Consider the following 12637-nt stretch of genomic DNA (forward strand, 5'->3'; position numbering starts at 1 on the left):
TGCATAGTAGAGATGCAGTACGCGAGTAACCAATGATCGGTCCGGTCCTAGTTACCATTAATCATTTGCCTATAATCATTACAGGACTAGTCTGAGTAACCATTTTAACCAATTAATAGTAGAGATCGGCGTACTCATTAGTAGAACCATTAATTATATTAATTTAGCAAGTGTCAGATAAGCTTAGTATCTTAGTAAATAAATACTTTTACCATAAAACCAATATATAAATCTACCCCTAAGTGCACCCTTTTTCCTGGTCTTTTTTTTATGGTAATCCAGTTTGAAGGACTATGAAAAGGGGTACACTTAGGGGTATATTAATATATTGGTTTTATAGTAAAAGTATTTATTTACTTAAACTTGCATTTAGGCAACACATGGTTTTATTACAATTAATTTTATCTACTAAGCAATATTTGTAATATAATGCTATTCGATGGATTTATTTTGAACACATATAACATTCAGATCTTTAGTTAACTTGATTCTTGTAAGTTAGTTGAGAAATAGCAGTTCCAACTAATAGTTGGTAGCATCATCACTGTGGACGGTCATGCCCTATATAAGCCAGAACGCTAAGTTCGAGTGAACACTATTTATTGTGTATTATAAATGGTAATGCTGCCTAGATTGTATTCAATTATTATAAATTATTAGTGGAAACTGTAAAATACAGATTTTTTCAATTTTAAGTGCGTTTAAATTACCAACCCCTTCTCTAGTAATAATATAAATACAAATTGTTCAGGTTAAAACTAACATAATCGCTGTTTCGGTGTTTTTGTTACCGTGCGAGATCGACTCACTCAGCGAGTGCACAATTAACTGTCGACCGCATTGCGTGTTAGCATTAAGCTTAATATTATATAGTGTATCTATTTAGTACAGTACTTAATAGAACTCATATCGTACTTTTAATTGCAATACATCAATAATTCGTATAGGGTCCTTCGAGCTGGATGGTTTGTTTGTTACGCTTTCTCTCGTTAACTAATTAAATAATTTCGTTTTCATTTACCTAGGCACTGAGATAATTGCATTGCTGTAGGTATTCGCTCAAGTAATTCCCAGCTACTGACATGTTAAAGTTTAAGGTTAGATCTCTGCAGACTTTAGACGCAAAAACGAATCTCGCTATTGGTTCCACTCTCGGATTATTTTCGGTGACTTTATTTATAGTTGGGATTACGATAAGATGACCATTTGAAATGTTTGTACAGCAATGTGTGGGGGCCGGCGAGTGGATCTCAGGCGTGCTGGTGGTGGTGGCGCCGGCCCGCGAGTGCCAGGCCAGCGGGCACGTGCGCGTGACGTCACAACACGCCTCCACCCGCGGCGCCGTGACGCTGCGTGCGCTGGCGGGCCGCCTCGCCGCGCCGCCACGCGTCGCGCCGCCCTTCGCCCCCGTATGTACACTTATTAATACAATTTATTAAGTTTTTAAAGTGATAACCCTCACTTTTAGGATTAATATATATTTATATATAAATGAATTGCTGTTCGTTAGTCTCGCTAAAACTCGAGAACGGCTAGACCGATTTGGCTTATTTTGATCTTGAATTATTTGTGGAAGGCCAGAAAAGGTTTAAACTGTGAATTATTATGAAAAAGCTCGGAATTAAATAAAAACAACAATTTTGTTTCTCCTTTGATGTGTCCCCCGCCGTTCAGAAATCAAATTGAAAGAATAATTTAAAATAAATAACTAATTAGAATTTTTAAATCTTTCTACCTTTCTCAGGAGGTAAAAAATAAACTTAATTTTAGCTAAATATAGTTAGTAGAATAACTACAGTTGTTAAATATCTATCAGATTATTTTTATGTAAATAAATAATTCTTAAGTTTTTGTTATAAATTAAATTTCTGAACGCAACCATAATATTTGACATTTGAAAACCAACTATATGTAGATTGATATATCGTAAATATATTATTGACAAATTAATAAAACACTTTATTTTATTTATTATATACAGAACAACGTCTGTCGAGTCAGCTAGTACACAAATATAATTTGAAAACAAAATTTTATGAACGATGTGGGACTCGAACCTGAAAGTTGAACAAAGCATACAAGATTTTATAAAGATACGTCACTCAAACGGTTAGCTCAGCTGGCTGAGCACTGACACGGAACGCCAGATGTCGTGGGTTCGAATCCCGCATCGTTTACAAAATTTTATTTGTGTACATATTAATAATTAATTTACTATTTACATTCACTTGCCGCCTAATTCGTAACATAACGCTTATTGGAATTCGATAAAGTTATTTACACATAAACATTTGTTAAAATTTCTATAATTATTTTGCCTCTATTCAATGCAATGTTACCATTTCGGAGATAAAAAACGTGATTTTCATGTATCTATCAAGGCTTTTTCTCTGAAAAAAGACAACATCCACTGTGAGAGAATTGATAAATAAAAAAAAATCGTAAAAACGTAAACAAAGCAAAGATTTTCTAATTAACGCGGAAACCTCTTATATTACATTGATATTTTTAACGTATGATGCGGTTCCATTGATTCGGTATACATGATTTGATTTTAAGGAAAGCGAAAACAAATAGAATGAGTTGATAATTTTGGATTTATTAAGTTTCATTCAATCATTAATAATAATTGTTCGATTTTATTAAAACTGTTCAGACACTTCAAATCGGATGCAATTTTGCAGTTGGTTCCAGCCCTGCGTTGCGAGCGTCAAATTCAACTAACATTTTTATAACAATCATCACGATTCCGTTAATAGCACGCAAATTTCAGTACAATCAAAAGAACTTTAGGCGTTAAGCCTTGTTTGACCCTAGCTTAATATTATACACGGACTATCATCGAAAAATAAATCTCAAATGCGAAACAGCTGACCGACCTCGCTTGAAAAAATTAATATTCCTAGCAAGGAATCGAACTCTTGATTTAAAAAAAAACACAACCTGTTTTATTTTTCAATCCCTATCGAGGTATTTTCTGAATAGAAAAATTAACATGTATTTGGGTTTAAGATTTCGATCTTATTACGAATACATCCAGTCATGTGTTATATACCGTTATATAATTACCATGAAATTGCTTGAATTGTTATAGACGGTGACTTGTAGGTAGAGCATTTTTTTTACTGTGATGTCCGATGTTGAAATATTGTTTCTTTGTAAATAAAAGAAATTCGTAAAATGAAAAAATAAAACCGCACATATCATTGCTAACGACAATAAGCATGTATTATCGTCATCACAATCAATCTATTTACAATAACAATATGAATTTTTTAGCCATTCAGTATAGGTACTAAGAAATAAATATTTTATTTTTATATATTAACGCCCTTATTCATAATAGTCTGCTAACTTAAAGCATTGCTAATTCTCACTCTGTCTTCTTCTATTGACCTAAGTCAGAATGAGAAAAAACACTGCTTAGCGGCTGTTTTAAGTTAGCGGACCATTATGAATAAGGGGGTAAGTATATAAATATTATTTTTATCGGTAGTTAATTGTGGCTCTGTTGCATGTTAACTAATCCTGTTGGATTGCTGGTTGCAGTACTGCGGCACATCGGTGTCGCTGGTGTTGGAGAACAGCATGTCGGTGTGGATGAGGCTGACGGGCGCCTCGCACCCTGACCCCGACACCCAGCGGCTGGCCACCTTCCTGTGAGTACCCTGGACAACGCCTTACAGACGAAACAGTTGCCATAATGATAGTATATATAAGAACCAAAATATAAATGGTTTAAAAAATATGACATATATTGAAACATCAATCAGAGTGAACGACGTCAAAGCTTAATAATCATATCACTGCGTTTAAAGTTCTGATTGTTATACAATCCGTTTTAATTAATTTACACATCAAAGTAATTTACCCCAGAAAACATCTGATTAGGGCTGATGGCCGATCACAGATAAAATGTATTTGTAATTGCGTAAAGCCTAGCGTGCCTGTACAATAGGCTGTGAAGTTAAAAACTCGTGAAGCCTGATCGAAAAAAGATCTAATACTATTACACAGTTCTCTTTTAAATTGACAATATCTGAACGACCGAGCCTTGCTCGGATTTTATACCTGTGTATATTATTGATACCTGTGTATTCTAATGTTATTGGTAGCTGTTGCTCATTAAAACACGGATAAAACTACATTTTCGAAAATTGAAACCTAGCTGATCGATTTCTCGCCCCGAAACTACCTGTTTACTAAATTTCATTAAAATCGTTGAAGCCGTTTCAGAATATATATATATATATATATATATATATACAAGAAATGCTCGTTTAAAGATAAAATAAGTTTTACAGATAATTAATAATTTGCAGTAGGAGCGCCACCTAGTGAGTGAGCTTCGAAGTGATATCGATTAAATAGTGTCTAGAGAAGTTTTTATTTTAAAATTGTTTCAGTGGGAATGGGGCGCAGGGGGTGGAGGCAGAGATAGCGCCGGGCCGCTCCACCGTGGGGCTGGTGTCCTTCACGCCGGAGACCGTGTGTGAGCCGCGCTGCTACACCGGCCTCGACCTCACCACGACAGGTAATAACTTGAAGGTGATATACTGATCATATCATCCACCTGATGTTGAAATTGGAGTAGTTGGTGACTGTATGAATATTAATTAACTTACAATAAGTATACAAATTATGTGAGTTTGAATGAGGCATTCTCAGGAAATGTTGACTCGCCAAACTCTGCCACTATCGTGCGAGGCGACTTTTTGCAGAGTGCCAGAGTTTGGCGAGTCAATATTGGCTGAGGATGCCTCACTCAAACTCAATTTTTTTAATAATGGATAGGCCTTAATGAAACCTATTTAGAGTTTTTATTTTCACCATTCTACACTGTATCAGTTGAAATCATAGACTTGTAATATACTAGTGTAAAGACAAACAAAGAGTGCAAGAGAGAAGAACATCTCTGACAGAGTTATAGCAAGATAGAAAAGGAAAGCGAATCTATTCTTACTGTAACCGATTTCGGTTGACAAGTAAACATTCAGCCACGCTTGGCGCGTATTTTGAATATTAAACCACAACTAGCACTTATTGATAAATCAAAATTGGTTACACATTATTGGGCACTCCGGTCGTCTATACGCCAGTATATTCTAATTCTATGCCTGTAACATATGCACTTCTGCTGTTTTCATGGCATAAATAAGTTTAGTTGCTGCTCCGGATGGATACCGCATACATTTAATTCTACTTAACTAACTACCTTTAGAGCGTCAGAATCTTAGACCTTAATAATATTTATTATTTGAATGCCCCATACCAGGGGGTAATAACGCAATAGTTATTTTTTATATATGAGAGGGTCAACAAGCCAAGTAGCTAAATTTGTTGGAGTGTAAAAAGCGGAGGATATGTTGCAAGCAAGGGTATGTTGTATGTTCTAAGCGTGACAGCGAATGTGGTGTCAGTTCTGGAATCCTGCAGTGGTTAGCTGATTGTTTAAAGCGGTTGTGCGAGAAATATAAGTTAAATAAAACAAAAAATCATGCAAAAGGGCAAGGGGTTGCAGACATAATTCATAATAAATAGTCTTGAAAGGTTGCACAATAGAAATAAATTATATACTTCCACTTTTGGTTCTTTGTAAAGTTTTGCGAGCTTTTTGATTAGTAGGAATCATTAATAACAAATAAATTTTCTGTGCACGTGACCCAGAAAAAACGTCAATCTGAGATTTTTTATGTAAGAGAGGACAAAAGAGTGTATGGGTCACCTGATGTTAAGTAATCACCGCTGCCCACATTCTCTTGAAACACTAGATGAATCACAAGAGCGTTGGCGGTCCTTTAGAAAAGTGTACGTGCTTTGTTTGAAGGTACCCATGTCGAATCGTCCTGGAAACACAGCACAAGGAAGCTCATTCCACAGCTTAGTCGTACGTGGAAGAAAGTTGAGGAACTCCACACATCCAGATTGTGGGGATGATATCCTAATTTGTCGTGCGAAGGTGCAATCGATTCAAACAGCTCTTCGGAACACTAAATTGGGTAGATGACACATAATTAAGCGAAGTCTCTACGAAATGCCAGGATGATTTTTTTTACGACAGTAAGGGACGAGACGAACAGGACGTTCAGGTGATGGTAATTGATACGCCCTGCTCATTACAATGCAGTGCCATTCAGGATTCTTGAGAAACCCAAGAATTCTGAGCGGCACTACAATTGCGCTCGTCTCCTTGAGACATAAGATGTTAAGTCTCATTTGCCCAGTAACTTCACTAGCTACGGCGCCCTTCAGACCGATGTGACCCTGTTTGACGGCAGAAATAGGCGTCGTTGTGGTACCCATAATCTAGCCGGCATCCTGTGCAAGGGAGCCTCCCACTGGTGATAGGTAGGTGAGATGTCATAAGGTGGATGTGTCACAGAGGGCGAGCGGTGGTTGACGTCGGCGGCGCATGAAGCGGACGCGCTCCTGACGGCCCAGCGCCTCGAGCGGTTCGCGGCGCAAACTAGGACGCACAAACTAACGCTGCACTTGCACACTACACAGGTGAGATTTCAATACAAGTTACTACAACTACAATTTCTCGTGAACCAGCAGCAGTTTATTTATTTTATCTACTTTACTTTTATCTGCCGTGTATACAGCCACGGTCACTGATATAAATACATACTTTACATTCTTAGTACATCTAGGTTAGGTATGGTAAGTTCATACAAATATAAGGTAATGTGTAGTACTACATACTAGATTACATGCATAATATATCCATGTTAAAATTATCAGACTAAACATTTTAATGTCAACTTACGACAAAAACTTTTTAAAATAATTCGCCAAGATGCTGGTACAACAGAAAATACTTGCTTAGATTTAGTTGTCTGTGGCACCAAGAAAACTGTGCTTTTCTGGTGTCATTTAAGTACGATAAACAATGCTTTATAAAGTATATACTTATTATTGTAAACTATGCTTTATTTTTCAATACCTATACAATTCTTCTGTCCGTGTGTTGACAGTGAACTCCTCCTAAACGGCTGGACTGATTTGAATGAATTTATAATCAATATGTGTTCAAGTGGATTCGAGGATGGTTTAGATTCACAATTGAACTGCCTACTAAATGGCTGGACCGATTTTGATGATTTTTAGATACAATATTCAATACATAGTCCATATATAATTCTTCTGCGTATATTAGTGATCTCCTAACGTCTAAACCGATTTTTCAAATCACAAATAGGACAACGTCTGTCGGGTCCGCTCGTACACTATATATTAGTGATCGTAGCTATAAATGACAGGTAAATGTGAAGGAGTAGAATTATTTTAATTATAATATTTTTGCAATTTACTCTATATAATTTATATAACACTAGCTGACCCGACAGACGTTGTTCTGTAGATATAAAAAAAAACTGATTTATAATAATTTGCCAATAATCAAAACATAAAAAATGCTCCTCCCTGTTCTTATAATGAAATTGTTTCAAAGAGGAACTGTCAAACCGTGCGTCACTAAATTCTCTCATAGAAAATATGTCCATACAAAACAGATATCCTATTAATATTATAAATGTAAATTAAAAATGTCTGGATGTATGTTTGAACTTCTTTAACGCAAAAACTACTGATTGGATTTTGATGAAACTTTACAATAATATAGCTTACACACCAGAATAACACATAGGCTATTTATTATTTACAAAACTATCGCGTGAATTATACTTTATATGGCAAAACAACGTTTGCCGGGTCAGCTAGTTGAAAATAAAAATAATTATGGGTCCCAAATCTAAATAAAAACTATCCTATCTCTCAAGTTGGACCAAGCTGCACTTCATGAAGTCCCCATTAAAATCCGTTCATTAGTTTAGGAGTCCATTGCGGACAAACAATGTGATACGCTATGTATATATATTAAGATTATGTTGTTAGATAAGAAAGTGTTATAATATGATTCTATACAAAAATTTCGTTATTGAATTTATAAAGCATGTCAATATAAACTCATTTTTAGTTTTATATATAGAATCTTACGATTTAAGAGTAGATAAAAGAAAAAAGACTAAACTATTATTTATATTTTGTTTAACAGGTCCTGCAAACACCAGTGGAAATTAGTACAGAGTACATTTGGCCACGCCTTGCAGTTGCAAGTGGCATCATCACGGATGAAGCCAGCGACGAAAATCCCTCCAAAAATGAGGAGGAGGCTAATGGCGAAACGGTTTCTCCGAAAATTGAGAAGAGATCAGCGGGCACAGATGAGAAGAATCGGAGCAAAATTGGTAATGCTGGATTGATTCCAGTGAGCGGTGAGGGTCAGATGTGGGTTCGAATACGGAACCCTTCAACACGGCCTTTGTATTTACAAATGTCGCTCGGGGGCGCGCTCAACGTACCTTTGCCAACTGAGTAAGTATTATCTGTGGTTCTTATATAATTTAATACGTCTAGACAACCGATGAAAACAGGCCATGTTTATTACTTTAGTGTGCGTGACAAGCTACGTCTTACGTGAGTGTAAGACGTAGCTTGTATTTGTATGTTTTGTGTTAGATGCGTAAACTTATATCCCTGAACTGGCCTTTTATCGGTTGTTTAACAGCAAAATATCAATCAATCTAGACGTTTAATTTATCTAAGGAATGAAGGTTTTACGCAAACAGTATATATGAAATTGAGAATAAAATCCAATGTTAAAACACCTAGGAAATATAATTGAAGCTGGCAAGACGTGGGCTCCTACACATGGTAAAATATAAACGGCAGCCGCTTATTTATTTACATTTATGTGTTCATTCAGCTCCAGAATACCATTTTGGATTAGTGGGAGCAAACAGGAAAGTCTCTCTAGTGATACTAATAAAAAGCACTTGTAAGCCTATAATAAATATTTACAATATTAATAAAGAGGCGTAACAATGCGTCTTTGCGTTTATAGTAATGCTATTAGCTTAAAGGCCCAGCAATATTCGCTCAGAAATTCTGTATTTGGAGATGTTTTGAGAAAGGTAAGAGACATCAACGTAGCAGTCAGTCTATAGGGGTCTGTCTACAATTCTGTGTGTACATAGAGGTGTACCTTTACGTAATGCCAAACCATCAAGTTTGGAAGTGGTTTTTACTGTAAAATCGACATATTGAAGTAGATCTCTTTGCCAGTCAGATGAGTCCTTTTATACCTATTTAATATAAAAAAAATAAAACGTTTCAGAGCCGGTGGGGACGCGACGTGGTGTAAAACACAAAAGTGCGTGTGGTCGGACTGTTTCTCCATCAAAGGATGGAAACATGTCAGTGGAAAGGCTCAATTATGGGACGAGAATTATTTAGAAAACTCGCACAATGGCGATGAGGTGACCATAGATGGGATGGGGCAAAAAGAAAATGTGACAAATGGGAGCGCGCTGCCCGCGCTTTTGATGGCGCCCCACGCGGAAATTGATGTGCAGATAGTTTTTGCCCCGAAACAAGCCGAGTCGTTGACTACCTTTTTATATTTAAGGTATGTTGGAATCGCTTTTAAATATTTTTTATTTGTTTATTAAGCAACAAAACCAATATATTAATATAAACATTAATTAAATATCAACCAGAATAGTTTTGTAGTAACGAAAGATAATATTTAAAACAATAATTGTAAGGAAAAGTAAGACATATAGATAAAAACACAAGACACAGTGGCAATCAAATTAGTTATAATTCACAATTATAAATATCTTACAATAGTGATCTAAATATCATACAATAACAGTGATATTAGCTTTACTATTTTTATCGATGAAATAAACATCTTACCTTAGAATAATAACGCTTAGAACGTGAGTAGGCCCAAGCGAAATGAAGCACTTTCAATGTGGTTGTTTATGACCACATAAGTTTCCCGCCGCGTCAGTGTCATTCTGTCAACTTTCAGGACAATCAGTGCGCGAAATTTAATTGAAAAATGACTTACTGTGCAGTGAAAGGGTGTCACAAAGCGTCTTTTAAGTAAAAATTATGATAAGAAAATCAAATTTCACACCTAAATACTATTTCACAACTTTTAATTTAAGCTAATACGATCGTCAAAACAGCAAAATATTTTGTAAACAAAACTGACGCCTTTAAAAAAATATGTTGCCAGCTGTGAAAGTACTATTTACCCCGAGTTCCTCCGAACGAACCCAAAACTTATCCTAATAAGTTTTGGGTTTATTGTTAGATATTGATAGGAGGCGTTATACATTGTACGACGCCACATGATGTTAAAATTATTCAAAGTCAAAGTATCTTAATTGAATAGTCACTATCAATATTTCTTTTAAATTACTCAATTTACCATATGTTCGGAAAAAGATGAGCTCGTGAGAACATTTTAACGGCCACTCTTTTTAACCGACTTCAAAAAAGGAGGAGGTTCTCAATACGTCGGTATCATTTTGAAGTGAAACTTCTTTATCGACGTATGAGAGAAATTTTATAGCAAATCGTCACGATTTTCGATTACGTGCCTTTTTTTTTTAAATCCAAGTTGGCCGCCGCGCAAATTTATGTTTTCAACAATATTGATATCGAATCCGCGGTTCTCGAGGGTGCAGAGAACGAATTTGGGATCCTTTTTGAAATCCAAGATGGCCGCCGTGCAAAATTATGATTTCAACAATATGGATATCGTACCCGAGGTTCTTAATACGGTTCCCTTCTACTACCTATCATAGTGTAATGACCAACATAGTACATTTGTTTATAGTTTAATATTTTCTGATTGTTGAGGAAAAAGGCTCGACGCATCGAAATGAACGAAGATGAATATGTACTGAAGCAAATGAACCTGTCTCATTTGTATTTCCAATTCCGGTGTAATTTATTTTTTTTAAATATCACGCTGCAGTGCGTAGTTGGATCATTAGAGGAGGATTAACAGGAGCAACAATCCGCCCTGTTTGCAGAAATAACCTGACGATATTGGAAGGCGTTCAGTTGTTTGGAGAGGGCGCGTTCCCGAGCTTCGATCTGGGAGGACGGCGCCCGGGACTTTCATCTGTATTCCATTTTGAGGTAACTTGCTTGTGTTGGCACAATTCTTGCGTATATTGCAGTCAATGCTGTCTCATAAGGATGAGTGTACAACAGCAAAACTTTTTGGTTTTAAATGTTGGAGTCGACTTTGCAAAGTATGAGTTGATGATGGAGCTGATGGTATAGTTGCATGAATTGTTCACTATCTGGTATTTTTCCAGAGCATGCATAGAGAATATTATACTATTTCCATTTCCTTCATTTCACAAGTGTGTCGCCAAACATACATTTCACATCTTTCTTCGTAGTATAATTTGGATCATATACTTTTTTACCACTTAGGTATAAAGGCGTATTAAACAATGACTGCTAATTTTCCTTTTCGCCAAGCTACTGAAGCTCCTTTTAGCAGTATAAAAAACTGAGAAGGAATGAATCGCTCGAGGCTTCGAGCATGCGCTATAAATCAAGACCGGGGTGCGTTGGTACTTCCGCTGTGGACGCACCTAATAAAGAGTCGAAGCCCATTTATTTATTTATTTAATAGGAAGCCCACGTTGTATACAATGTGTTGCCTTATGGTATATTTACACATTAATTACTTATATTATTTAACATCGTATACCCCATTTACGGGCTAACTCGACATGCAATTAATTAATTAAATTACAAGTACTTAATAACATTATTAACTAATGACAATTTCCTTGTTTACTTACTATATAAATTACTTTACAAAGTAGTTACCTACACAAAAATATAAAAAATTATAACTATAAACAAAAAAAAACTAAATATTATATAAACTAAATTTAAAATACAGCAACTATTATTAAATACGAAAAAACGAATGATATTATTTAATTAAATGATTTTTAATTTTGCGCTTGAAAATCGATGCAGAGTTCCAAGATATGTCCAATTCTGCTATTTTAAATATATTGTTATAGGACATTACAATTCTGTTAATAAGAGCGGTCCTACCTAGGTTACTCTTTGTAATTCTTGGCCTAAAAGTAATTTTATTTTTAATATGTGACCGTGCATTTGGTCTTGGAACCGCTAACCTTATTCTGTTGAATAAGTTCGGGCTGTCATTAGCTCCATTTACAATTTTATGCATAAAACAGAGTTCTATTGAGTTTCTAAGGTTTTATAAAGTTTTAAGAGATTGTTGGTATTATTAATTTCTTTTAATATATTGTCCTTGTAGACTAAGTATTAAGATTTTTTGTACTTTTTCTATTCTTTTTCTATGTATATAGTCTTTATGCGCTTGATAGTTAGGATTCCACACAACAGAGCAATATTCAAGTTTACTTCTTATCATTTAATCAAACAGCGTTAATTTTGTGGATGATCTTTTAAATTCATTGTACTTCTTATGATGAAACCTAAAAGTTTAAGAGCATTACTCACTAGATTGTCAATATGTGGTATGAAAGTCAACTTACAATCTAGTATGATCCCCAGATCATTTATTTGATTGACGGTTTCTAATATGTTGCCATTTATACTGTAATCAAAATTAATATTTCTTATTTTTCTGCTGAAGGTGATACTGTAATATTTCAAATGATTTAATTTTAGATTATTTTCATTGCACCATACCGAAAGTCTATTTAAATCCTGTTGCATATTCCTTGAGTCTTAAATTTTATTTATTTCACTA

At 35.3% G+C, this 12637-nt stretch overlaps 2 protein-coding genes across 2 annotated transcripts in view; one reads left to right on the top strand and one right to left on the bottom strand.

Moving 5' to 3' along the window:
• LOC126970838 (protein cereblon) overlaps positions 1-12637 on the bottom strand; it is a 272220-nt gene that overhangs the window by 48345 nt on the left and 211238 nt on the right. The gene's annotated exons all lie outside the window — the stretch shown is intronic.
• Positions 1-12637, top strand: part of LOC126970784 (transmembrane protein 131) — a 48877-nt gene that overhangs the window by 25671 nt on the left and 10569 nt on the right. The window contains exons 14-20 of the mRNA XM_050816868.1: positions 1224-1409; positions 3550-3659; positions 4407-4534; positions 6383-6507; positions 8057-8376; positions 9179-9469; positions 10896-11004. Of these exons, the coding sequence (XP_050672825.1) occupies positions 1224-1409; positions 3550-3659; positions 4407-4534; positions 6383-6507; positions 8057-8376; positions 9179-9469; positions 10896-11004 (1269 nt within the window). The remainder of the gene's footprint in view (positions 1-1223; positions 1410-3549; positions 3660-4406; positions 4535-6382; positions 6508-8056; positions 8377-9178; positions 9470-10895; positions 11005-12637) is intronic.

The sequence above is a fragment of the Leptidea sinapis genome, chromosome 22, assembly GCF_905404315.1.
Source record: "Leptidea sinapis chromosome 22, ilLepSina1.1, whole genome shotgun sequence".
Classification (NCBI taxonomy): domain Eukaryota; kingdom Metazoa; phylum Arthropoda; class Insecta; order Lepidoptera; family Pieridae; genus Leptidea; species Leptidea sinapis.